Genomic DNA, 27,674 nt, shown 5'->3' on the forward strand with positions numbered 1-27,674 from the left:
TCCCTCTTCTTTCGCAAGATTTTCAGATTCGTGGACGACATACAAAAGAGATGATAGCTTTTCCGTTGTAATCAGGTCTATCGTCTAACTTCTGTATTTATTTCTGCTATAGATATCAATGAAACTAGATCTCTTGTTATTTTATTTTCCTATATTCGAGTTTGTATTGTTTTAGAATTCATGTGGGTAGGAAAATAATTTCTCCAACAAATGATATCAGAGTCACAACTGTTTTGTCGTTTTCTATAGCGATAAAGTTGGGGTTTTCGTTGATTTTGTTATCTCTATACTAGATTTAATTTTCCTAACATAAAATAACTTTTGTTAGTTGGAAATCTTGATAAGAAAACCTAGAGTGATGATGTTTCCAAGTTTTTGTAATTTTCGCGAAGAATGTGAAGAACGACAGCAACCGCTATCATTGTCCTGAAGAAAACCGTCAATTAGACCTACATTAGAGTTAGGGTTGTGGCCCCCACGACCGTGTGACTCATTGGGGGCAAAACCGCTACCCGACATGGGTCGTGCCAAGCAACACGAGTCATGCCAGGGTCGTGTTGTACTTAGGCTAGGTCAACATGAGTCGTGTCAAGCAACACAGGCTGTGTTGAGGCCTTGTTGCATTCTAGACAGGTCGACATGGGTCGTGTCAGGCGACACGGGCCTTGTCAGACGACACGGGTCATGTTGCGTGTTGGTGTGTGACACAATCATACACGGGTCATGTTGCGTGTTGGTGTGTGACACAATCATACACGGCCATGTCATGTGGGCATACCAATTACCTTGAGTGTTGTCTATGGCTATGCCATGTGACACGACCAGGCTATGTTATGACCTAGAAATCTAATTTTTAGATTTTTAAAGATTTTCTTGAATATATCTATATATGTGCTACTAAATTGAACTATTATGTTTGTTCAAATGAAGGTACCTTAGGTAGATTTAGTGTATTTATGTCGATAGTTATATATATATATATATACTAAAAGTAATTAACCCAAAGAAAAATTACTTTTAGGCTAGATATACGTTTAAGGATAGCTTACAATTATATAATAAATTTTTATTTATTCGGCACTATGACGTAGTTGAGTTAGTCCGGGTGACAGACTTGTATCAATTGGTAAAGGGCGCTTGGCGTGAACATAATCAAGGGGCTTGGGACCGGTAACGAGGGGGCACTTGGCATGAATATAATCACATTTTGCATCGACAATAGAGATTTAAATTGAGAGCATATTTGAATGTGAGATGAGGTATGAGTATTTATAAAAAAAAAAAAAAAGATTAAATTTTTTAATGAGTTTTGGAGTATTTTGATAATTTTACTTATGAATTTAACTTTTTTTCACACCATTTTAAAGATAGTTTTGGTCATTTTGCACTGCACCAATTCAAACCAATATCAGTGACAAACGTGTGTCTACATCGTTCTACCAATGAGGTGGAACTGCAGCAGGAGGGCATGGACATACAGCCTCATCAGATGCACCTACAACCCCCTCAGCCAAGAGCGGCTCTTTGTAGGAGAGCTTGAGAAACAACACTCGATCCAGATTTGTACCTCATCACGTCTCTATGTTTCCTAGAATTTTGAGAGAGATTCATGTAAAACGAAACTAAATTTATTCCAATATAAAGTGATTGAGAACAAAGGAGATTTTGATATTCTTAAGAGCCTGATTTAAACGCTGCGACATCGTCTCTGAAGGGAAACATATCTGAAGTTAGATCCAACCTTGACGCTGCTCTGGGTTCTTGGTACTCTTATTCCTGTCGACAAAAACAAAACAAAAAAAAAGAGTTAAAAGTCAACCTAGAACTTATTGCTTTAGACGATTACCAAAAATACAAGGAATCAACAAGGTAAACAAGATAATTATCTTACCCAATTTTGACATATATCCAATTAATGCACTCATCCGTCCTCACATCCATCAACACTGACATGATAAACCATAGCAAAGTTTGCAGCCTCTACTTTTAGAGCAAATAAACAGATGTGCAACAGCAGTATTTGGTCAGAGTACAGTGGTGGGCGATGTCGACAACCAATATTTGGAATTTTCAAAAGTTTACAAGAGCTGCATTACAACAGGTCGTCGACTCAATCAACCGCTCATTTCTTGCATCTTGGAGCGGTATAAAGAAAATTACACCATCTAACCTCAATATTACATCAACATTGTAATCATAAAGCCGTATTCGTCCTCACTATTTGGATCGGCATGTATCACCAAACCCCATCCACCAAAATAAAGTGATACAGAATATCCCTAACCATTTTTTTTAAAAATAGATAGATGTGTTCCAACTTGCTAACCAATCACTCATTTCCACGGCTGGATGTGAAAACTGGAATGGACGAGCCACGAGTGGAAGGGTATAATGGCATGGGAATGAAGTTGCTAGGCTTTACTCCAAACTGGTTTCCATCACCTTGAATCTTCCTAATCTTTGTTTTGTTGATTCGAGAGCGTCTAAATACCTCTTGAATTTGACGGTCATGTTCCTTGAGCATCTGATCAACATTCCCAGATGGACGCAGCAGCGGCCCAGAGTAATGTATCTTGTTTCCTTTTGGCCCATAACCCTGCTGCTGCAGATGATTGTTTTTCAAAATATTTCAACGTAGTGTTCATAGTAAACAAAAGAATTCAAAGTGAAAATCTCATGAACCAACATGTAGGATTTTATAGCATATAGCAAAGACTACAGCTGATCTTCATATAAGCAAGATCAGTTGTGAACATTGCTATTTATAGTCATACACTGTTGAACAGGTAGTTCCAGCGAAGTTGGGTTTTTATATTTCACCTGAAATTGATCATTTTCCTAACCACTAGAGTTTTTGGAATAAATGGTTGTCTAATCAATTTTATCATAGTGTTCAAATCTTAATTGTGACAAAAACATTATCTTATTGATAATTGGGACCAATCACATCCACTCGCATATGAAGAGTGAGTGTCAAGAACAAGCCCTCGAGGCATAGCTGAGTTGGTTACGACGTAGCAGACTTACACAAGAAAAAGTGAGTGTCAAGAACAAAAATATATAAATTGATCTAATAATATAAGATCCACTATCCGACATTTCAGTTGTGTATGTCTAGTTAAAATAAAGGCAACCACCTTTATTTTTTTTCTTGTGACATTCTCTGTTCACAAGCCTGGTCATATAGCAGCCACATAGTCGCATATGGTCTATGTAGGCTACCTATGGAGTTTGTGGGAAAAATAAAATGGTTTTGGACGAAATCACATTTACTTAAAATCCTAAGCTATTCAATTTGCTTATAACTCAAATGTAACATAAGCATTTGTTTTGCAAGTAATAAACACTATGTATCTTAGTTATATAATCTATTTTACATTGTTATCAATACTAATTATTTTATTCATGTGTTTTGCATTGTACGATGGGCATATTTCTTTTTCTACGTGAAGTATGAATTGGACCTTGCATAGAGTTAAATAGAGGACAAGGGTTGAGATGGCTAATCCCATGCAGTTGAGACTAACCAGTCTTGAAGATGATGGTAGCGTACAAAATGGACATGTTGATTTATATACTTTATTGTATATATCTTAGTTATTTTTGCTAATATAAATTTATATTTTTAGTACTAACCCCATATGCTACTGGATTACTATATAGGCGATATACAGTGAGTTGACACAGCATATTGTCAGGACTCAGGATACACTTTCTGAAACCTTGATCTTCATAATAAAAGGTTTAATATCATTTTATCCTTGATTATAAGATGCATCTAAGTCTCAAGTATCTAGAATGGAGAATATCCAGCAAAAAAATGGTGTTTCCCTGATTTGAGTAGTAGAACTGTGATAGTTAAAATAAACAATAATAGATCATTATGGTAGAAACAACTAACAGTCAGAATAAACCAATAGTTATCTGAAACATATATGATAAATGACCAAGGAACTTGGATCTCTAGCTATTTGGATATTGCAAAAGAAAGAACATGGATATCTGGCAGTTTAAAGCACCAAGCATCAGATATTTAATAGCTAGCTTTCATTAACTCTATAATTACAAACACAATGAACACAGAAGAAGGAATGCCCTTTTAAACACTAACATTCTATCAATTCACAAAGCAACTATCAACTTGCAAAGCAATTATACTATGCCAATGAACTGCATTGTTAAAAATGGAATTTGAATAGAAATAGATGAAATAGTTGGAACTTAGAGAAGCCCACTGGATACTTACAGTTTGTTGATCTGTCTTGTTGCTACTCTCATCGACTCTCTGATGATAAATCTGATCACACTTTCTAGAATTTGAAAATTCATTTCCAGATTCAGATAATCTACCTGCTGGAGGACCTCCTAAATGGGTGATCAGATCATCATCACCATCATCTGATAACACTTTCCTCCTCGCAGTTGCTGGTTGTGGCAACCCTGATAAATCTGCAACAGCAAAAATCTTAGGCAGATCTTCCTCATTTTTCCAAGCTTTTGGCAATTGATTACGATGAACCAGTGGTCCTGAATGGAAGGACCTATTAGAAAATTGATTCTGAGGTTCTTCAGCTACTTCCAGCACTGGAGCTACACGAGGTGGTTCAATTGGAAACCCAGAAGCTATTTGCTCCTGACATGGATTGAACTTTTCACTTCGGCTTCTGGTTTGGGCCAGGCTTTGTCTCTTCTGGTATCAGAAAAAAATAAATGAGAATTCCATTTAACTGAAACTTGTATAAGAAGTCTATCTCTAATAAGATAGGCATACTAAAATTTAGAAATTAACATGTAAGAATGTATTAAGCGTACTCTATTCCTGTTTCCTTATCTACAGAAAGATTTCAACAATGCTACCATACGACTTCAGTTATGGATCTCGAGTGCTGGACACTCTCCATGAGACTTAGACAACAACATTTTTCACATCAAGTATGAGCCTCGTTTGCACATTTCTCAATGTTCTTTTTCTGATCAGATTAATCAACTGATTAAATAACTAATAAGAATGCCTTCCGATCCAAGCACATGACCATGAAGGATTTATCCCAAATCTGAATGCCTTAATTTTGGAAGGATATGAATCAGTTTCTTCCAGAAATGTGGGCACTTAAGCCAACGCCACTCAACAGATCAAAGATGATATGACTGACAAAAGCAAGAAAGGAAGTACTGGTGCAGCCTCAATAACTTGGCCACCAAAGCTAGAACTAACATATTTCGGTAGTTCAGCTTGTGTAATATGTAATGTCATACTTGGGCACCAAAATTAGGACTTAAATATGTCCGAAGGACATGGCATTTGATCCCTCATGGAAAAATTAGTAGCCACGCCCAAGTAGTCAAGAGAAACAGCAATTGTTTGAATCTTATGTAAAGAATGCAGAGCTGTGACCAAGCACCAAGAGATATGACTCTCTGAGGACCAAACTTGCATGTAGCTGGATGGGAGATTGCAGGTTAATTTACATTAGCCATATTTGGTAAATCACAAAGTAGGTAATTAATTCTTTATGATTTCAAAATCACCATTTGATGAGTAGAAACAAGCTTTGAAATCTCTTTCCCAGCCAAGGTTTTAGTCCCTGTCTGGAATGAGACATGCCGACTATGTAGGGTGTTTGGTGCCAAGTTTCAGGACTGGTGATAGAGTCGAGCACTAATAAAAGGAAATCAAGGTAAAGGAGGGGAGAACGAGGCAGTGAAGGGGAGAATGAAGCAAAGGAGGAGAACAAGGATCGTGTACCTCATTTAAGCCTCACAACATTGGGACTATCTCAGGAAGGCTCAAAGCCTCACGGAAGCTTCTTCATTGCCAGGATTATTTTGATGAAGCCTTGCCACATTGTGGCCATCTCAGGAAGCCTCAAGGAAGCCATGTTGTGTGGGGATCATCTTGGTAAGCCTCATGAAGCCTCGTGGAAGCTTCACCACTCTTTGCCGTTGTCACAAACCCTGGTGGAAGCCTTGCCATCATCGATGGGTGGAGTCATCGTGGTGGTTGTTCCATAGTTTGGTCCCTCAAATGACAAAAAGTGTTGCTTGTGTTGACCGGCACAAAAAAATCCTTCAAACCTTTATTAAAAGAATGGGTTCCAGCGAGAAGGGTCTATTAAGTCAATCAGATGATTATTTATATCTTTACATCCAGTTTCATATTTAACATCAAGTGAAGCCAAGTAGCTAACACCACTAAGAACGTATATTTTTCATATGGTCCCATGAAAAGCACACAGGAACCTGCACTAAACACATGCTACAATTTTCCTCCATATATGATGTATGACATCTACAATACTTGGGCGATTTATAGGAGCATATTCATGAAAACAGACCTCACTCAGAGGCAGCAGAAACAATCTCAAAGGAAAGAATGAACATGTCTACATCTTGAAAATAGATGAAAGAACCTATGGAAAAGAATGACAACAATAACCAAAACTCAAAAGGAGGTTTTTATGCATCAATAATACATATTTCAAGAAAGATTTGATCTCCATAAAAGAGCAGACAAATTAGTGAGTTAAATTCAGGCAACTCAATTCCATTGAAGTACAAACAATTTAATGAGAAATTGCTAGTCAATACCTACATGAAATGGAAAAAAAAAAAAACAGAAAAGGGAAAGAAAAGACAATGGAATAGAGAAACTAAAACCAAATTCCAAATCCAATAACTTGCATATGGGAGGAAGGAAAGTGGCATCCGGTAAAATAACACTGGCTATGAACAATAACAGTTGAATGATTAACATCAAGAGTAGGTAAAAGAACCTGCAGGGATGTTGTTAATTCAGCATTGGCATCAGGTACAGGAATAGCTTTAGAGTCCCTTTGTCCTCTCTTTTCATGGTCAAGCCTATGTACCTTGCCCCCGGTAACATATTGCCTGCAAATAGCAGCCACGAGCTGTCAAAGACAAAAGGAGAATATATATTATTTGGACTCCCTATATCCAATGTAGGTAGGAATCTGTCCAATGCCTCAGTTTATAAAAATATTTTTCATAGGATCAATGATGATGCTGATGCCTGACTCAGAGCGTCAATGTTGGAACGTTGAGTGACTGATACAGGTACATCAAGTTTATACTAATAGTCCATGTATCATGGAGAAAAATGCTCCAAAGCCTAGCATACTAAAAGAAATGACATCATTTAACCACAAATATTTACAACTTATTTAGAAATACCAAGGAGTTTTGCAATTAAATAGTAGGTCATGCAGAACCGGAGAACTGACTACTAACAAACTAAGCATATTAGACTCAAATGGCATCAAAGCTTAAGTTGTTCATTGGATTGACATGGTTTCAGTACCATGCCGGTGAACCCATGTACTAATGTATGGTCGGAGGCAAATTGGGAGTGAAAAGACAAAGGAAATAAAAAATAAAAAGAAGAGGAGATGTTGTATACCTAAGAGCGAGGTCTAACAACTAAGTTTGGACAAAAATCAAAAGGGTGTCCATCATTTGCATTTTCGTTAGATGGGCATCCCATTTCTAATTAAAATCAAATGGACATCCTATTTGACTTGAACTACCGGAAATGGCCTTACATTATTTTATCATTCGGCTATGTAGAAGTTAGAAATTAGCTTCTACACGTTGTGAAGCTAGTTGCTAGCTTCTACAACAGTAACTTTATCTCATTTTGATTTTACGTTCCTGAGTGATAACCTAGTTAAAATAATATTTCAACGAGTAAAACAAACGATGGAGACTCCATGACACTTATTACATTTCAAATGAATATAATCTAATAACGATCGGGCATGTAGAAGCTAGCATATAGCTTCTACAACATGTAGTAGCTATCTGCTAGCTTTTACAACGTGTAGAAGCTAGTTGCTAGCTTTTGCAATGATGATTTTATATCATTTTGATTTTGCTTCTCTTAGTGATAACCTAGTTAAAACAACATTTCATAGAGAAAAACAAACGATGAGGACTCCATGACACTCAATACATTTCAAATGAACATAATCTAATCATAATTGAACGTGTAAAAGTTAGCATGTAGCTTCTATAATGTGTAGCAACTACCTACTAGTTTCTACAACGTGTAAAAGCTAACAAGTAGTTACAAAAGAGTATGGGTAAGGGTAATTTAGGAAGTTCATGTTAGATGGGGCGCACATTTGACTTCAATTGAAAATGAGATGTTCACCTGACTTTAATTGAAAAGTGGGGTGCCATCTTGATTTTTGCCCACTAAGTTTTATCCCATTAGTTTCAATACTATTATGCAAACAAAAAATTATAAGCATTACTTGAATTCAATTTAATACATCTCATAGCATGCCAATGAGTGTTGATTGTCGATGTGACACAATACTCATAAACAAAGTTTAAAATTTCAAGCTTCGTTGGTTCGATTTCTGATTGGAACGACATGGTTTCGGTATCAAATCATGATGTGTCAATACAATTCTAATAGTTATTTAATTGAATTATTAATAATAACATAACTAATTTCTCTTAATATAAATTGTAATTTTTAATTGACTTATCATTGCATTTAATTGTTTGCTTGATAATTAATTAGATAGCTAACACATATTCAATGTTTATTTATATTTGTTAATTAATTTGATCACCTCGGTGTTCAGATTTAGAAGTACTTGTAAACATTTAAGTTTTAAATTTTAGCTTTAGTCACTAGTAAATTATATACTTTCTTATTTTATAATAATTTACACTTATAATCTATTCAACTTTTGCATGTATATTGTTGAAATGATTCGACAAAATGAGCCATTCTCTTGTACTCTATAAAATGGGATAAAACTGCTTTTGAATTCTACAACATTAGAACAATGTCAGATTTGAAGACACAACAGGCTATGCTATCATTGCTGATGTAATTTCGTTTGAAATGAGCATATATTTTATTGAATTTATGTAATTTTTGTTTGAAAATTATTTATTTGATAAGAAATTTGAGCATTAAATATCATTTTTTATTATTTTGTTTGATAAAACCTAAATAAATATCTCTTGGATGTAGTGAAATAATTCAAAATTTTATAATTTAGTTTTAGTTTGGTTTTGTTTCTTCTACGTAACTAATAGAGAGATCAAAGATTTTTCAACTTTAGAATGTAAAAGGTTATATTTTAGGTTTAAACTAGATTTTAAATTCCATAATAAATTTATTTAATCTTATAAGTATAAAATTTCTAATAAAAATATCAAACTCTACTTAGACTCGAATCAATTAAATTTAAAAATTTTGGATTCATAATTTTTTTCGATAAAATCACATTCAAATTTAAAAATTGATTTTTTTTAAAAATAATTTAATCTTATCAACACATACCTATTGCAATCACAATGTATCTTAAATGATATTTTAATGAAATAAATTAAAAATAGTAAAAGAAAAATAAATAAATTATTTTTTTAATTTAATCAAATAAATTTGTATTTAATCAATGTGCCGTGTCATAGCCTAGTTGTTTCTTGACACTCAAACGAAAGTTGAGAGAAAACACAGAGGAGAGGAAGCTTGACACGATTTCATCAAACTATAATTTTTTATCACTTGTTAGCATAATCTCTCTTGGTCTCTTCCAAGGTTGTCAAACTCGTGATTCCAATGTCGACTCGGTTAGGGGTGCACAAACTCGTATCGTAAATTCGTATTGTAAACTCGTACGAGTTTACAGATAATCCAAAAAAGAGTTATAAAATGTCAAATAATATATATTTGATCATAACTTCATAAGAACAATCACTATTTCACATATCTAATAAAAAAGCATAAACATAGTTATCAACAACATGTTTTCACATATAAAAAAAGACTAAACATGAAAATTTAACATGAAAAGATATGAAATTTTCAAAATTTATGTTTCAACATCAAGTTACAAAATGACAAATTTAAAATTTCATACAAAAATAGTCCAATAGATACACCAAATAAGCTTCTATTGTCCAAATTTGATAAAAGGAAACATCAAACAAAGATTTCCTTTGTTTATCGAGTTTACCGAATTTGACCGAGTTGACTCGCGAGTTTACGAGTTTACAAGGGGGGCCCGATTTTAAGTTGATTCAACACGGAATTGAAATAATAGTTCGTAAACTCGTAAACTCGTAAACTCGCCGAGTTGACTCGTGATTTTGACAACCTTGATCTCTTCCAATATCACAAAAATTAACCACAGACCAAAAAAACTTCACTTATGTTAAGTACCAAATTTTATCTCATTAATTTTTATATTTTAAAATAAATTTTTAAAATTTCTTAGCTAACTAATTGAGCTAAATCAAATTAATATTTTGTGTTTCGGAACCTAGTGTAATTTGGTTTAAGGATAGGTTGAGCTTATCAAATAGACATGATTAGAATTAAGTGGGTTCAGACCGAACTCAATTTGAATTTATTTTTCTCTATTTAAAACTAAAATAAGTTTATATATAGAATAGTTTAGGTCAATCTATTTAATTAGGCTAGTTATATTTTTATAAGATTAGGAATTACCTATTTTCCCTATTTTCTCTCACTTCTCTCCTTGATCCCTAGCTCAACCCTTGCCTTACAGCTTGTCCACAACAACCATTGTCACACGCTATAGCAACCCACCCTACCCTTCACTCCCGTACCTCTTTCCCTTCTCTCTCCGATAACTTCTTTCCTCTCCCTTGATCTCTCTTCTCTCCCTCTCAGCTTCCACCGCTCCTATGTTGGTGTTGATGTCGAGCATTCACACACCAATCAATAAGCGGAATAGTAAACTCTATTCACATCAACCAACTTGGTATGTTACTTCAGACCTTGCTCATCGATATAATTAGAACAAGCAATACAAGAAAGATTAGCTTATTAGTATCAAATTTTAATAATTTATCAAAATGATACATTTTGACAATATGGTATGAAATTTCAAATCATGATTAGATAAGTGGCTTCTATAGCCCTAATAATAAATTAAATCTAACTTCATCATCATACACATCAACCATTCACGAGATGATATAGCATGTGCAGATTATAAGCTTCTAGGCATAATACTTTTATCTTAATCATACTGAAAAAGCCGGGATAGGTTCAGACTATCCAGGTTTAGCACGGTTGGCTAAGAATAATAAGACACTAGGTGCCAAAACAAAACACATTTGTGACAGTGATGCTAAGAATCAGAATTAATTAAGAATATAATTCAACAGACACACTCACATTAAAAATAAGGTGGTGGAGAGAATGCAAGACCAATGCAGCTGGTACAATATCAAACCATATAATCAAATGTGCTACATACACTTACAAGTAAAACCTTGTAAAAAATACACATATACCTTAAGCATGTTATTTTATACTATGGGCCAAACAATCATCCCAAAGCCCTAGCAATGGTTGTATATCAGCAGCGTTGTTGTGTATCGTATCATATGAAAATCTTATGCCACATACAAACTACAAAGGACGTCCAAAGTTGCAAGGACAGTAGGATCGGAGACAAGCTCTAGGTTAAGGTACGGACAAGGGGAAAAGGACAAACAGGGAGTAAAGTTGTAGTCATTGGTTCGCTAGCAATGGTGAGACAAGAGGGAAATGCGACAGAAAGAAAAATATGGAAGAAATCAGGCATTGTCAAGGTGGATGGAATGGAGGTTGCGCTGTCACACTAAACTCATGATCTAAACTCATGACTTAAAGTAAGTGAATTGAAGAAGAAAATCCACCATTTTTTTGTTATGTAAAAGAGAGCAACTTAGCCACTATATGAGATTTTGACATAATATGCAATAAGTAGATTTCCATGCGGGACAAAACCTATACTCATATAACTAATAACTCTAAAAATACATGACAAGATAAAATCCAAACAGTGACAATTCAATTGGAATTTGGATGTGTTGTATAATGAATCATAAAAAGTCAATACAACAAGCATGAGAATAGGTTTTGTATGTTGGAAATATCAAAAATGAGTAATCCAAACTGATTTTGTTTACTGAAGAATTTCAAATAAGCTAAGATATATGCGCATCTTTTTTTCTGCCAAGGTGACGAAGACAGGATTTGATTCTGTGTTCTTGCACAATAATGTAAAATGTATCTACATATTAAAATTAAATTTTAATCTAAACTACAAATATAAACACAGTTACTATAAGAGTGCAAGTTACATAGCAAAGTGATGTACATCCACAAGAAAACATCTGATAGCTCCCAATTGACATTTGCTGAAAGAACAAAGCCATATATTAAGATCAAATTCAATTATATCCACTATGATTAATAAGCCTATAATAAACTGATATAGGACTAACTTGTTTGTGTAAGTATAAATGAGATTGAACATCTCATAAATAAGCTAAAGCTTTTTACTAAACCAACTTTGAAATGTTGTCTCAGTCCAATGCTGAAAAAGGTCTAGCTGAAACTCGAAAATAAACAAGCTTGAATATTACTGAGCTTAAGCTTGGTTTTGCATAAACACGGCTCTTCTACAGCACTATCCATCACCCAATTCTCCACCTATTGAGATTCTGGGCATGGACAGTCTCTTTCAGGTTCAAATTGTAAAATTCCAATCAAACATCACTATTTGTACTAAGAGATGAGATAGCATCAGAAATTAAGGTGTAAACACCAAAAGAATGCAGTGGCATATAAAATCTATATCAGCAGGGGGTACATACCTTCGAGTTTCTTCTTCCCGTCTCTTTGCATCAAACTCTTTACTAGGAGGATACTTAGGCAAGCCTGAAGGATCACAAGCAAGAGGCTCCATTGTAAAGAACTGCAAACAAACAGTAAACTTATGAAAGCATTACTCCTGACTATGGGTCAACTACATGGATATTATTCCACCTCCATAATATACGTATGTTAGATGACATTAAAGAAAATAATACTTCTAGCAAGGCAAAGAGAGTTTATGCACCAACTCACTCAGAAAACAGCATGACGCTCTAGAAATCAATGCACCTAACAAGGTAAAGGGAATTTATACACCAATCACTCAGATTGACAGAGAAAAGTATAACCCGTTGAAAAGTACATACAGATCTGTGCTCTCTAACCACCAATAAGTTTGTTTGCTTACCGGATATTTTTTTAATTTTTGGATTTCAAGTTTTGCCTTCCAAAAAACAAATTTTGAAATTGAAAAGAAAAACAAAATATTTTTTTTTTGTGGAAGATGCTTGATCTTCCTCAAACACACAAAAAATTACTGTCAAATATATTGGGAAATAAACAATTTTCTTAGAAAAAAAGAAAATTGCTAAAAAAAGAAAAAAAAACTGTAAATAGAGACACCTGTTCCAAAACAAATCTACCCACTCATCCACACAGTATATATTTCATGCATGATAAGTGTTGTGGCTATTAGGTTATCTCTAAACAGCATACCGCAAAATAAGAATCTATCACAGAAATGTAAAGAAGATTAGCAATTGATCTCCTATATAATTCACATAGATTCTTTCCTGATTTCTTCTAGATTGACCTCCACCACCTTCTATAAGTCACTAGCATGGAGATTGTGACCTCCCCTCCCAACTTTTGATAGTGAATCTCTTGATACTGATTTCCTCTGTTTCAACAAGTGCGCAACTCTAAATTGACCACAGTTTCTAGCTCCAATGGCGCTCAAAGTCAGACCTCTCAGATATTGTCATCTCCACCTTGGTGCATGCTTCCATGCACCATGGTCCCTTGCTACTCTAGCTGCTCCAGATCTTATCCCACTTAATACCACACCTCTAGGCCACAAGATCTGTGTCACATTTGTTCTGTACAGAAGTTCATAGATCTTCACTACCCCTTTCCTCCAAAATTGACTTTATTTGGTCACAATATTTAAATCGAGCAGCTTCTTCCCTCCTCATTGTAGTTTCCACCTCTATACAGCCAAAGCAACTAATTCCTGATTCCTTCCTGCTTTATAGCATTCTTCCACCATCTGCACCACCAGTGCATCAGTCTACTTGTGATTGATTTTGCCTATGAAATTCTCCTTTGGCGACAGATGCAGTGAACTTTGATATGGGTCTTTGCCTCCATCACACCATCAAGTTGAGAAGTTGTCACTAGCTAGATAATCCATGAAGGCACTTTTCTTGCAGCAGTTTAATGTCTAGGTGCAAAGCTCCCTCCCTACCTCTTGCACCTCAGATGAGGGAGAAGTGTCAATGTTGGCTCCTCAAGAGGAATCCAGCGGAAAACATGCTCTGCCATGTTCATCACAAAACAATCACCTCTACCTGGGTGTAGAATGGGGGCTTCAATCCACACATGCCACCACCTATCCTTCCACCCACTAATTACCCTCAAAGCAGCAAAAATGTCACCATGCTAGCACTCCACAGATTTGTGATTCCGACGTCCAGGTTCTTGAGGTTGAACTCCTCCAAAATCCAAATATCTGCACCACGGCAGATCCCCCTTAGTACCAGCCAGCCCCATCAAAGTCACCCCACCTTCTCTAGTCCCATGTTCTGAGAACCCAACAACTTCCCCTCACCTATCATCCAATCACCAAAGCCCTTTGATCAAAAGCCTTTTCCTTTGAACATCATCACCTGCAAGAAGAAGCCTAGTAGAAAGCACCAAGCTGTCTGCTGGGAAAGCTTCTCCAACACGATCTCTAATCACTATTTTGCACAAGGATGGGCAAGATCTGATCTAGTGGATAACCACAAAAAAGGCAAGCCATTCAAATTTGATTAGTAGAATGATCTGATTTACAAAACTGTTTCTCTGTGCTTCTATTTGCAGATCTCCCATTCAACATCATCCAGCCACCACATCAGGTAGGGATCTTTTATAAAAAATAACAAATAAATGCAGCAGAATAAAATCCGATCCCTCTAGAGATCCATGCAAATGTAGTATACATGTTCGATCGAGTTGTCACCTTTGTTGTGTGAACGGAACAATCCCAACAGCAATTTGATTTGTTAGATCTCAGCACGATCAAAATGGTCGTGCCTCTTCGATATCCACACGAATATGTCCTTCGTTCGTCGCACGAACTTAACCTTCAAAGAAGAACCACCTTTGTTGTACTAGCAACTTGGATGGTTTTGCTAAGAGTAAAAGAAGAGAAGACTCGAAGTGATCATCAACCAAATGCATAAAATTGGTCTTTTGGACTCATCCAATGAATACAAAAGATCATCTAATGAATACAAAGGGTCATCCAATGAATACTAATGAATACAAAGAGTTATCCAATGAATACAAAGAGTCATCCAATGAATACAAATTTTTTTTGTCTTTTACTCTCCTTTTCATCAATACTCTATTAATCTCTATTCATGGACATCAATCTTCTTTAGTGGTTAAGTCTAATTCAATGAATCTAATTCAGATAAGACTTAATCCAATAATCCAATAGTTGGATTCATTTGAGTCTAACTCAGATTCAACTTAACTATATAATCTTAGAGTCCATCATATTTTAGTCAAACTAAAATATACCCCTCTCCAAATTAACATGTTCTTTATATGTGATCTAAAAGGTTTTCATAACGTTGGTAATATATCTAAAATAACATTTTAGATACATCAGCAATGAGTGACATCTAGCAATGCATCATTGCTACCCAAGTGATGAGAATGTCGAGATCCGACCTAACCTTTCTGTGTCTATTAACTTGTATAACTTGATCCTTCTATCATTTATATCTAGATTGATCCATGAGGCATAGACCGTGTCATCCCCTTATCAATCTTTGTGTTTCTTGATCTCTAAGCAGACTCATTTAACTAAATGAGCTCAATATCTTATATTGACTTATTTGAGTATGACCATGCATTTTAATAATCCTACTTAATCAAGGGGCCGACAGATATCACTTCCGTCATATGAAAAAGATAGATCTCATCTACATCATTCATATCCCTCTGCATAATTTATTGCATACCCAGTGATCGACTTTATAGTCCACCTTATTTCAAGTAATGTGTGTCGATACTAAAGTACACAACTCCTTATATAGGAAATCGTAGTGACTTAAGATCTAAGGATTATTTATATTAATAGTCACTATGAGAATGTTTATGACACTCATATAACGATCCATGAAACATTCTCATGACGGATCAATTCAGTATATATTCTCTTTTTTCTTCTTCAGTTGACCTACATGCTAATCTCAATGCATTAATATTGTCCTTGTATATTAAAGCTTGACTAGGAATAGTTAAGAGTAGTGTTCTATATATATGTCTACAGCCTCCCACTATCAATTCAACTAATTGATATGCTGTAGACTAGAACCTACTACCCTAGGACATTATTATACTTATTTATCTAACACGGATCTGAAGTAAATATAATAATCATAAACTTTGTCTTTTATTAATGAAATGTGATACAAAAATTCCCTTGTTAATCATCTCATAATTGGCTCTAGGCCTAACACTAACATATCAGCCATCAACCACAATGACACTCAATTGCCATGAAAATCAAGGTAAGTTGTGGGGGAAAAAACCATTTTGTGAGGCGTCACCAAAAATGAATTTAACATAAACAAATAATGAAAGAACTACATCATCCACGTAAGATACAATCTAAAATCCAAAATAAGCTGATTTATGAAAGAAACTACATCAACCAAATAGTTGTAATGTGTAAACAAATGAAAAGAGACGTAAAATAAAATACTAGCTCATCTATACAATGCCAAGATTAATCACAGAATTTTTTTCGAGTAACAAAGTACCTCATTCTTTAGGGCAGAAGCAGCAGTTCCACGGTCTGCAGGATCCACTGAAAGAAGAACTTCAAGTAAAGTAAGAGCAGATGGAGGAAAGTCCTTAAATGTTTCAGCAACACATCGTCTATAAGGTTGTTGTGGTTTAAAAATGGTAGCATGGGGCAATCTAGATTTCCTCCAATACTCTTCAGAAGGTGAACCACAGAGTTTAAATATTTTGTGCAACTGTTCTACCTACACATATGATCAATTAAAACTCAGGAAAGCATTAAAATAAATGTGTCAAGAAAACATAGTTATCATTTTTCATGAAGAATTCAAGAAATAAAAGTTGTGTCCAATTGAAAAAAGGATCCAACTACCAAGCAGAAATATATACATGTATACTTAGTTGATGTTAGGTCCCATTGCAACGTATAGTTGCATTCAGAATTTTTTTTCCCGAAAGCAAAGGTACTTGATATAGGAATTACAGTTGACACCTCGCCAATCACAATAAAATATTTTCCTTAATTTACCTAGAACTCTCTAATACTAAGAAAATAGTAAAGCATCATGTTATGCTCGTGGTCTTTTAAGGTCAACAGGTCAATGCTTAGTTTAAGTGCATCAAACACAATTTAAGGCACTGGTAGATATATTCCTATTATTATAAAACGTGATATAGCTCCTGATTCACGGAGAAGCATAATTTTTCCAGAGAAAAATATATTTTGGAAACATTAAATATAAGATAATAATGAAAAGGGTGTGACTGCTTCTATTTACACCAGCTACGAGGAAAGGGAAGACTTTCACGGTGATGAAACTTGGGCAGGCAAGTCTAATCGAAACACAAGCTAGACCACCAGGTGTTCAGAACGTTAACTAGATCATTTCTTCCATAAAACTGTGATGAATCTAGTAAGCTTTTAATGAACCATATAACCAATAAGGTCATCATGCATAGATCCACTTTGACTTTATTGTCAAGGACAGTCTATAAAAATCTGCACTGAATCAAATCCCCTCCTTTGGACAATTCATTCTTTTGTAAATAGAAATTGTACAGATTGGATTCCTTTATTTAAGTGCTTATTGTATGATGATTGAATAATATAAGTGCTTAGATGTAGAAATCTCATGATGATAATTTAAGTGTAACACAATCTTGATACATGTTTAGCGAGCACACAACAATATATTGACACAATATCATTGAAATCATGGAATTATTATAATTGTCCATCCATACCTTAAACCATGGTTTAAAATCTCATACCATGTTGGGTGAAATGGTCAAAACGTATCATTCCAATAAATTATCAAAACTCGATATTACTCAACACCGAGATGGTATCTCCTGTATTGTTGTGTCAATCATGTCGAGGACTATCATTTCATGCGAACACATGACACCTCTTGGTTTGCTAAATTGAGATAATGTTGTTATTTTTTAATTTTATAGTTTGTTTTCATATAAGATAATATCAAAATTGTAGCATTCTATATGGAAAACACATATTGAACTTAACTATATAATTATTTTATCTTTTTCTTCTTCTTCTCTTTCTTCCTTCCACCTCGAATTTACCACTAACACCATATATTAAAATGTCTACACGACATTGAAACAATATCTAGGTTAAGATTGGTACGTTGGAGGTGTTTAGCTCGATTTGCAGATGTTTATTTCATTGTCTCTTTTAAAGCAGTGGTATGAATATATTTAATCGAGGAGTGACACAGCTTAAGCGTCTTAGGTGTATAGTTGAAGTGCAAACTTTGAACCACATAAAATCCACTTGTTAGCATGTGCTTTACTTTCTTATTTATTTTACACTATATATTTAACACTAGATCACACATATACGTTTGCTATTAATCATTATTTTAGTTGTGTTATAATAAAAATTTTAAGTCATCAATTCATCTCCTCTAGCCAAGTCATTCAATCCAAGAGCACATAGCTAGGGGTAAGGTTTGAAGCATTATTGCTTGCTAGAGTTTTAGGCACCATGTTATGATGACACCAAGTCATTCAATCCAAGAGTACATAGTTAGAGGGAAGGTTAGAAGCATTATTGCTTGTTGAAGTTTTGGGTGCACATTTGCAAAAAAATAGCAAAAAAATAGCAATTTAGTTAATTAATTGAATTAAATTGTCATATTATAGTGCACTAATGCTTGACATTTGCCCCCATGGGTTGGTGCAGTTGGTACCTGCATGGGTGTTTGGCACAAGGTTTTGGGATCAATCCCCAACAGGTGTAAAATGCCTCGCTAGGTGTCTGACCTCCCCCATGCAAAAAGGCTGATATGTTAGGGTAAAAGCCACCCCCCCCCCCCCCCCCCCCCCCCCCCCCCCCCCCCCCCGGGTGATTTAACCCCTTTCAAAGTGTGTGGGGACACCTTGGAGGGGCCGCTAAGGTTACGGCTTCACCAATTGCCACAACTAATGACTTGAGCATTTATTTAATGCTTTTCACTTAGATATTTCAGTTTTTAATAAAGCCATATCAAGTGGTAATTAAATTAAGATAATTTCACTCATTCTTTCTTCAATTTTTATTAAATAAATTTATTAAAAAAATATTCATACAATCTTCTTCCACTACCTTGTTTGCTTACAAAATAAAAATAAAAAAAAAATTAGACAATCAATTAAATTAAAATTTTCAATAAACAAGTTATACAAACATAAGAAACATTACTTAAATTCATCATAATATCTATCCAAGCATGGCGAGTGTCAGCATAACAATACTCATTGCTACAATCAGCACAAGAGGCATGGGAGAGATTACCCATACCAATTAGTATCAGTACATTTTCATAATTTATCAGAATGGTACTTTTCAACCATGCCACCCATGTTACGAGAATGCAAATCATGCCAATAGGAATTTTATGTTCATTTATTTTAATTATTTCATCATTGTTTGTCTTGTTATTAAAACTACATTTCATATATTTATTGTTTGTTCTATTTATCTTTAAACCTTTAATTTTTAAAATCAAATCATATTTACCACAAATCACAAAAGAGTAAGAAGGAAATAATAATGATGTTTGATGATAATGTGGCTGCAGAGTGGAATGTAAGACCAAATAATAACCACAATGTCAATAAAGAAAAAACCTCCAGTCCCATAAGACTGGTATGATATCATAAAAACTCAGGGATTAAGCCAGCATGAGAAACAAAGTTACTTGCCTCTGTTCGTCCAGGCATTATAGGTTTGCCTGCATATAGTTCTGCAAGAATGCATCCAGCACTCCATAAGTCAACAGCAACCCCATAATTAGTGGCTCCTAGCAAAAGTTCTGGCGGTCTATACCAAAGGGTAACTACACGGCTAGTTAATGGAAGTCGTTGCTCAGGATCAAAGAAACTTGCCAAGCCAAAATCTGCAATTTTTAAAATGCCACTGTTGTCTATTAAGAGATTGGAACCCTTGATATCCCGATGCAGAATTTCACAATTGTGACAATGATCAAGGCCATGTAAAAGTTGTTGCATGTAACATTTAACCTGTAGAATAAATAAAAGAAATTGGCAATGATATAGCAAGCTTGAAACAGAAAAGATATGACCTTAAATTGAGAGATGTTTTGTAAATACATCTAATATTCTTCAATGAACTGCAAAGATCGAGTGTTCATCCAGTAACCAAACAATGACTCTTCAATGTATACAGAAATGATGCATATCATCAAGTATCTAACAGATAATAAATTATTAACTCTGAGTCACCTGGGGTTCACTGAACTTTAACCCAGGGGAAGAAGCCAGGCCAGCAAGGTCATGTTCCATATACTCAAAAACAAGGTATAAACTGCAAGACATGCGTGATGTTACCAAACCTTCCAGCTTCACTATATTTGGATGATTAAGTCTCCGCAGAATGAGAATCTCCCTAGCCATGAACTTTACACTTTCAGGCTCCAGATTGTCAAACCGCACTTTCTTTAAAGCAACAATCTTTTTATTGTCAAGATCCCATGCTCTGTATACACTACTATATGTCCCTTGCCCAATCTACAAGAATGAAAAGCATCATTACTACAAATATATTAATAAAACATATGAGAAAGAGCATCCAGTTAATAAGATAGGAAAATAGTGACATTGTGACAATAATAAGATGTCACACCAATATTGTAGTCAAAGATTCAAACCAAAAAGATAGGCTTGTTATTTTTCCTACTCATGATTTCTTTGATCACATAACTCACACATGGTTTGATAAAGGGGGTAGTCCCGTGCATGAAGTTCCTGCCAATGCAAGGTCCTAGAGAAGGATCGGACTACATTGGATCTATTGCACGTAACCTTATCTTGCATTTTGCAAGAGCTTGTTTCCGCGACTCGAACCCGTGATCTCAAAATCACATAGCAGCAACTTTATCACACATGGTTTGATAAACATATAATATTGCATTCTCGCTACCCCACTTTGTGGGAAACATTAAACAGGTTCTAACAAAGTCAGGTGGCAAGATGATAAAACAAGAAAATTACAAGTATACAATCTGAAAATCAACCTAGTTTAGTAATGTGGTAATGTTAACTTTGTTAAACATATATTACTTATGTAACTCTGAATAAGTGATATAAACAATTTCACAATGATAATCCATCTACGATAATGTTGTTGTTGTGTGATCTAGAGGTCATGAGTTAGAATCTCGGAAATATCCTCTTGCACAGCAAGGTAAGGTTGTGTACAATAGACCCTTCCCGGGATCCCGTATTGGCGGAAGCTTTGTGCACTAAACTGCTCTTTTTGTAATTCATCTACGGTCTAGAAGTTTGATATGAAAAATGTTAATGCATGCATGGTTGCTTAATCAACATAAATTACATATAGAATTTATCAGAACGTTGAAAACAGTTTGCTTTCCTCAAGAAAATGTAATGGACATGTTTCTTAGTATGTTTTTAACTTTTTCACATTTACATAATAATTTATATATCTCCAATTCCTGTAAATGTACCAATCAGCCACGTCTACATTTTGCTTCTGCCCAAACTCAGGCAGAAATAGTATTATGCACAATTTTGATTGGAAACTCAGGTAAAATCCACATCATTTTTTTTTGAAATATTAAAAATTAATCATTTTTTCTTATGCCTTCCAATGAATCACATACAAAGGGAACCTTTTCCTATCCATTGCTGCTAATTTTTTCCCTACCAATTTCATTTCCTGCTATTTCCCTTAGTTGCCTAGAAAGTGACACTTTCATTTGTAGTCTCATAAGATATGGTTTCCAAGGGAATCAACCAAAGAAACAGTTAATCCTCACAATAGCAGATTATGATAGGTATAGTGTTAAAGATCTGAAAGAAGAAGAAGAAACAAAAAGTGCAAAGGATTCAGGAAAAATGTAGACAACTTGGTCAATCCCGAAGCGGGGATCTTGGCATGTAACCAAAAGTGGCAATATGAGGTATGTAGAATTGGAAATTCAAAGCTCATCCTCATCAGCATCACTAATATCTAGTGGGGGAGGAATGTTGGGACCTATAGCTGAGAGACCTTAGACACCCATTAGTAGATCAAACCAGTACAAACGAGCAAGAGAAAAAGTAGAAGCTGACACTTTATCAGTTTAAGAAACGTAGACAGGAAGGAAAAAAATCTATTTACCAACTAAATAGCCCAAATATTTATATTATACCACAACTTAAGGTAGACAAGAAGGAAAAGATTTTCTTTTTACCAACTTAATAACCACAATATTTATATTACACCAAGTAAAACAAGTCATTTTAATTTAATAGTTTCAGTCTATATCATGAATCATACACATTAATTTATTTAATTGCATCAATCATAAACAGAACGAATGATGTAATAACACGGAGCAGTATTATCTTTTGTTTCTCTTTTGAGCTTCCAATCTTCTTAAAATTGAGGATTTCCCAAAAACATAAATTGGAATGCTGATTATTTGGGAAATGAAACAGGTAGAAGTAAACTCCTCATGACATGTTAGTTTGTTACAAGCAAAACTAGATGGTCTTTTGCATAAATCCAATGGAACACAAAGACAGCGAATATGCTACTTTAAAAAATATCTATTTTATATGTATCTCTTCCTTCCATCACGATGGTTTTCCTCTTTAATTTTGACAAGTCCAATGAATATGACAAGAATATCCACTACACTAGAAGTGGTGACAAGAATGGCATCTGCTGTCGTCTCCATTTAAAAACACAGCAGGGCAATAAGCAGGGTATAGTGTATTTCTTGTTAAAATTTAATGTATAAATTAGGCATACACAATTGAATGGAGTTCCACATATGACTTGGACAACTTCGCAATCAACCAATTATTGAATTAGCCTCAGTAGATTTCAAGTTCGTAAAGAACATACTACACAAATCCAACTAAACGTACTCCACCGGATCATAGTCTCCACCAGATCATAGTCAAATGTTGCACAGTATCGAGCTTCAAGGATGTTTAGACCGCCTCGCAACTTTGTTACAACAGAAAGCAAAAACAAAAAACAAAAAACAAAAAAACAAAAAACTTGATGAAGGACTATTATATTACAAAGTCAAACATGACCATTTGTTACTAAGACCGTCGGAAATAACGACAAGAAGTGATACCAAGGCCAAACAACAAAACTTACTTTATCGAGCTTCTCGAATGAATCGGCCTTGCGTGGCACCCAACCCATAATGGCTTCTCCAGCCACCGTAGCCAACCAAGCTGGCCACCCAGCCGCCACCTGCTCTCCTTCGATGGCCTTGGCAACACTACCGAACACCTGCATCGGATGTTTCCGTTGCGACTGTCTCTCTGCGACTCTCCTCCTCTCAGCATCCGACCAATTAGCTCGAACCGGCCCATTCGCTACCTTCTTCCCCGCCGCTGCCGCTGCCGCCGCCACCTCGACGCCCGCGTCCATTATAACAGAGGCTACCTCCTCGCGCCTCAAGGACGACACGGATAAAGCCGTCGCCGATGACCTCTTGGCCGGCGCATCGACCTGCAAGGCCTCTACTGCCGACAGAGGTTGGAGGGGCGACCTCTGCTCGAGGGCTCCTCCTTCGACCGTACTCGACGGCCAAGGGCTTGCAGGCACAACCCATGGGCTAACAGAGGGGAAGATCCCAGATTCACAGGTCACCGCGCCTCGATCGAGTACATAGAGATCTCCTCCTCACCTGCTATTTCCCTTAGTTGCCTAGAAAGTGACACTTTCATTTGTGGTCTCATAAGATATGGTTTCCAAGGGAATCAACCAAAGAAACAGTTAATCCTCACAATAGCAGATTATGATAGGTATAGTGTTAAAGATCTGAAAGAAGAAGAAAAAACAAAAGGTGCAAAGGGTTCAGGAAAAATGTAGACAACTTGGTCAATCCTGAAGCGGGGATCTTGGCATGTAACCAAAAGTGGCAATATGAGGTATGTAGAATTGGAAATTCAAAGCTCATCCTCATCAGCATCACTAATATCTAGTGGGGGAGGAATGTTGGGACCTATAGCTGAGAGACCTTAGACACCCATTAGTAGATCAAACCAGTACAAACGAGCAAGAGAAAAAGTAGAAGCTGACACTTTATCAGTTTAAGAAACGTAGACAGGAAGGAAAAAAATCTATTTACCAACTAAATAACCCCAAATATTTATATTATACCACAACTTAAGGTAGACAAGAAGGAAAAGATTTTCTTTTTACCAACTTAATAACCACAATATTTATATTACACCAAGTAAACAAGTCATTTTAATTTAATAGTTTCAGTCTATATCATGAATCATACACATTAATTTATTTAATTGCATCAATCATAAACAGAACAAATGATGTAATAACATGGAGCAGTATTATCTTTTGTTTCTCTTTTTGAGCTTCCAATCTTCTTAAAATTGAGGATTTCCCAAAAACAAAAATTGGAATGCTGATTATTTGGGAAATGAAACAGGTAGAAGTAAACTCCTCATGACATGTTAGTTTGTTACAAGCAAAACTAGATGGTCTTTTGGATAAATCCAATGGAACACAAAGACAGCGAATATGCTGCTTTAATAAATATCTATTTTATATGTATCCCTTCGTTCCATAACCATGGCTTTCCTCTTTAATTTTGACAATTCAAATGAATATGACAAGAACATCCACTACGATAGAAGTGGTGACAAGAATGGCATCTGCTGTCGTCTCCATTTAAAAACACAGCAGGGCAATGAGCAGGGTATAGTGTATTTCTTGTTAAAACTTAATGTATAAATTAGGCATACACAATTGAACTTATGTTCATCTAGTTATCGAACTATTGATACATCTAACTAATCCTTCCTCCTACAAATTTTATGGAGTTCCACATATGACTTGGACAACTTCGCAATCAACCAATTATTGAATTGGCCTCAGTAGATTTCAAGTTCGTAAATAACATACTACACAAATCCAACTAAACGTACTCCACCGGATCATAGTCTCCAGCAGATCATAGTCAAATGTTGCACAGTATTCAAGCTCCAAGGATGTTTAGACCGCCTAGCAACTTTGTTACAATAGAAAGCAAAAAACAAAACAAAACAAAAAACTATATTAGAAAGTCAAACATGACCATTTTTTACTAAGACCGTCGCAAATAACGACAAGAAGTGATACCAAGGCCAAACAACAAAACTTACTTTATCGAGCTTCTCGAAAGAATCGGCCTTGCGTGGCACCCAACCCATAATGGCTTCTCCAGCCACCGTAGCCAACCAAGCTGGCCACCCAGCCGCCACCTGCTCTCCTTCGATGGCCTTGGCAACACTACCGAACACCTGCATCGGATGTTTCCGTTGCGACTGTCTCTCTGCGACTCTCCTCCTCTCAGCATCCGACCAATTAGCTCGAACCGGCCCATTCGCCACCTTCTTCCCCGCCGCTGCCGCCGCCACCTCCACGGCCGCGTCCATTCTAACAGAGGCTACCTCCTCGCGCCTCAAGGACGACACGGATAAAGCCGTCTCCGATGACCTCTTGGCCGGCGCATCGACCTGCAAGACCTCTACTGCCGACAGAGGTTGGAGGGGCGACCTCTCTCGAGGGCTCCTCCTTCGACCGTACTCGACGGCCAAGGGCTTGCCACAGGCACAACCCATGGGCTAACAGAGGGGAAGATCCCAGATTCACAGGTCACCGCGCCTCGATCGAGTACATAGAGATCTCCTCCTCCTCGCTGTCGCCCATCGGCGGCGAGGGGGGAGGCAACGTAATAGCCGTGGGAAGGGAAGACGACGGATCGGAGAAGGCCGAGAGCGAGAAGGTGTTCCAGAGTTTCCTTGGATTCTCTGCAGGTGGGGATCGAGTTGATGAGACTTCCGCTCTGCTCTGCTCTATCGGTATCGCGGTTATGTTACCTGCTTAGGGCACGGTCGAGCCAGTGGAACAGTTGGAGTGGGAGGAGTGTGACAATGACGCTAATGGGAACAGAGCATAAAACAAAAACAACGATCTTTTTTAAACTAATAATTATTGTGTTTATTATCAAATATAACAATGATACATTATATAAAAAAATATAATATAAAATTTAATATAATATATTGTATGTAATGGATCTGATATTCATGAAATTTACATCCATGCAGTTGAGCCTATTATATTAAATTTTATATTATATTTTTCTATCAAATAATGATTGATTTCCAATAGAACTTCCAATTCCTACATGCTCTCGACTAAACTGAATTGGTATTTAGTGATAGAAGGACAAAGATTTACACTTGCTCATGGCACCCGACCCGAACTCATAGGTCTTTTGGATAAATAATAAGTACCCTAAATTATTTATCTTTTAGTTAATTATTTAATAAATAATCAATAAATTTATTTTATTATATTATTATTTTTAATAATAGGAAGAAGAATAAGAGAGGCTTAATTTATAATCGTTTGATTTCATGTGTTAATAATTATTTAATAATTTTTTTTTACCATATGATCCAACAACGGACAAATAATTTTATAAATTTATAATTTTAAAATTTTTAATATAATAATCTTGAATGATAATAAAACAGTTATAAAACAGTGGTTTTGAATCGTGAATCATTTTGGACGATTAAGGTTAAAGGTCGATTTATCAGGAACTATCGAATCGATAGTTTCAAACCATGATCAAGTATGTAAGGGTTTGAGTTGTTGCCACCATGATTAAAAAGTCTTCCCATCTAGAGGGTTATTTAATATTTGATTTATCTCTCTTCATTAAATTGTGAGGTCCATCATAAGGGATGTTTGTGGCGGATGTTATCATGTTTTTCATCAAAGTATTCAATTTTTACTATTTGACTAACCTTAAAGATATTTAGTCTAACTCGTGAAAATATTTTATCAACTATAAATTAAGTTTTTAAACTCCTCAAGTATAATATATTTTTAATGAAATTTGAATAATCATTACCAAAGAAGTATGTTTCATCTTTTATCATTGCACCATAATCCCAAAGGCAAGCCACCGCGCACTTGTGTTCATATATTTTAGAGAGAAATTTCAATTTACTCCTGGAAACTTAAAAAAAAGGCACAAATTCCAGTTTAACCCTTGAACACAATTTGATATTCCGCCGGTCGGTGCTGAAATCGCACTGGCCTTCGGAGGCTAATTATCACAGATTATAATAATAAATTGTCGGTATATCAAAGAGTTTGATAATATAAAATTATATTTTATTAAAATAATATTATATAATTATAAAAATCAATTAATTTTTATTAAAGAACTCTTTTAGATTTAGGCATCTCCCATGTGAATGTCACATGTAGACTTCAAAGCACGTTTCTGCTCCTGCTTCCACTTTTAATATAATAGGCTGTATATCATCAGTTGCTGTTGGATCTAATCCTAGTCTAAATTAGACGGTGAAAAAGATTTCAAGTAATTCTTTTATCAAAATTTATGGAGCCTTCTTCTTAAAGAGGGATTTGGATTTGAATCAATCTCTTGCAGATTTGGGTCCAGCAGTCATTTTTGAG

The 27,674-nt window shown here is 35.5% G+C and overlaps 1 protein-coding gene across 3 annotated transcripts; it reads right to left on the minus strand.

Moving 5' to 3' along the window:
- Nucleotides 1-1,639: 1,639 nt before the first annotated feature.
- Nucleotides 1,640-26,009, minus strand: LOC141828870 (putative serine/threonine-protein kinase At1g54610). 3 transcript variants are annotated; one of them, XM_074716257.1, is made up of 9 exons: nt 25,340-26,009; nt 20,426-20,710; nt 19,886-20,203; nt 16,696-16,923; nt 12,658-12,758; nt 6,774-6,888; nt 4,247-4,690; nt 1,892-2,599; nt 1,640-1,776 (listed from the first exon to the last, which is right to left on the minus strand). In XM_074716257.1, exons 1-8 carry the CDS (start codon nt 25,796-25,798, stop codon nt 2,330-2,332), a joined length of 2,220 nt encoding a protein of 739 aa, XP_074572358.1. In that variant the 5' UTR covers nt 25,799-26,009; the 3' UTR covers nt 1,640-1,776; nt 1,892-2,329. The 3 variants fall into 3 exon arrangements, with proteins under 3 accessions (XP_074572358.1, XP_074572357.1, XP_074572359.1); XM_074716256.1 differs by having other exon boundaries at nt 1,892-2,602; XM_074716258.1 differs by lacking the exon at nt 25,340-26,009 and adding an exon at nt 23,322-23,677 and having other exon boundaries at nt 1,892-2,602.
- Nucleotides 26,010-27,674: the final 1,665 nt, after the last annotated feature.

This window comes from Curcuma longa, chromosome 5, assembly GCF_044706935.1.
Source record: "Curcuma longa cultivar G26 ecotype Majalengka, Jawa Barat chromosome 5, ITB_CL_G26_1.1, whole genome shotgun sequence".
Classification (NCBI taxonomy): Eukaryota; Viridiplantae; Streptophyta; class Magnoliopsida; order Zingiberales; family Zingiberaceae; genus Curcuma; species Curcuma longa.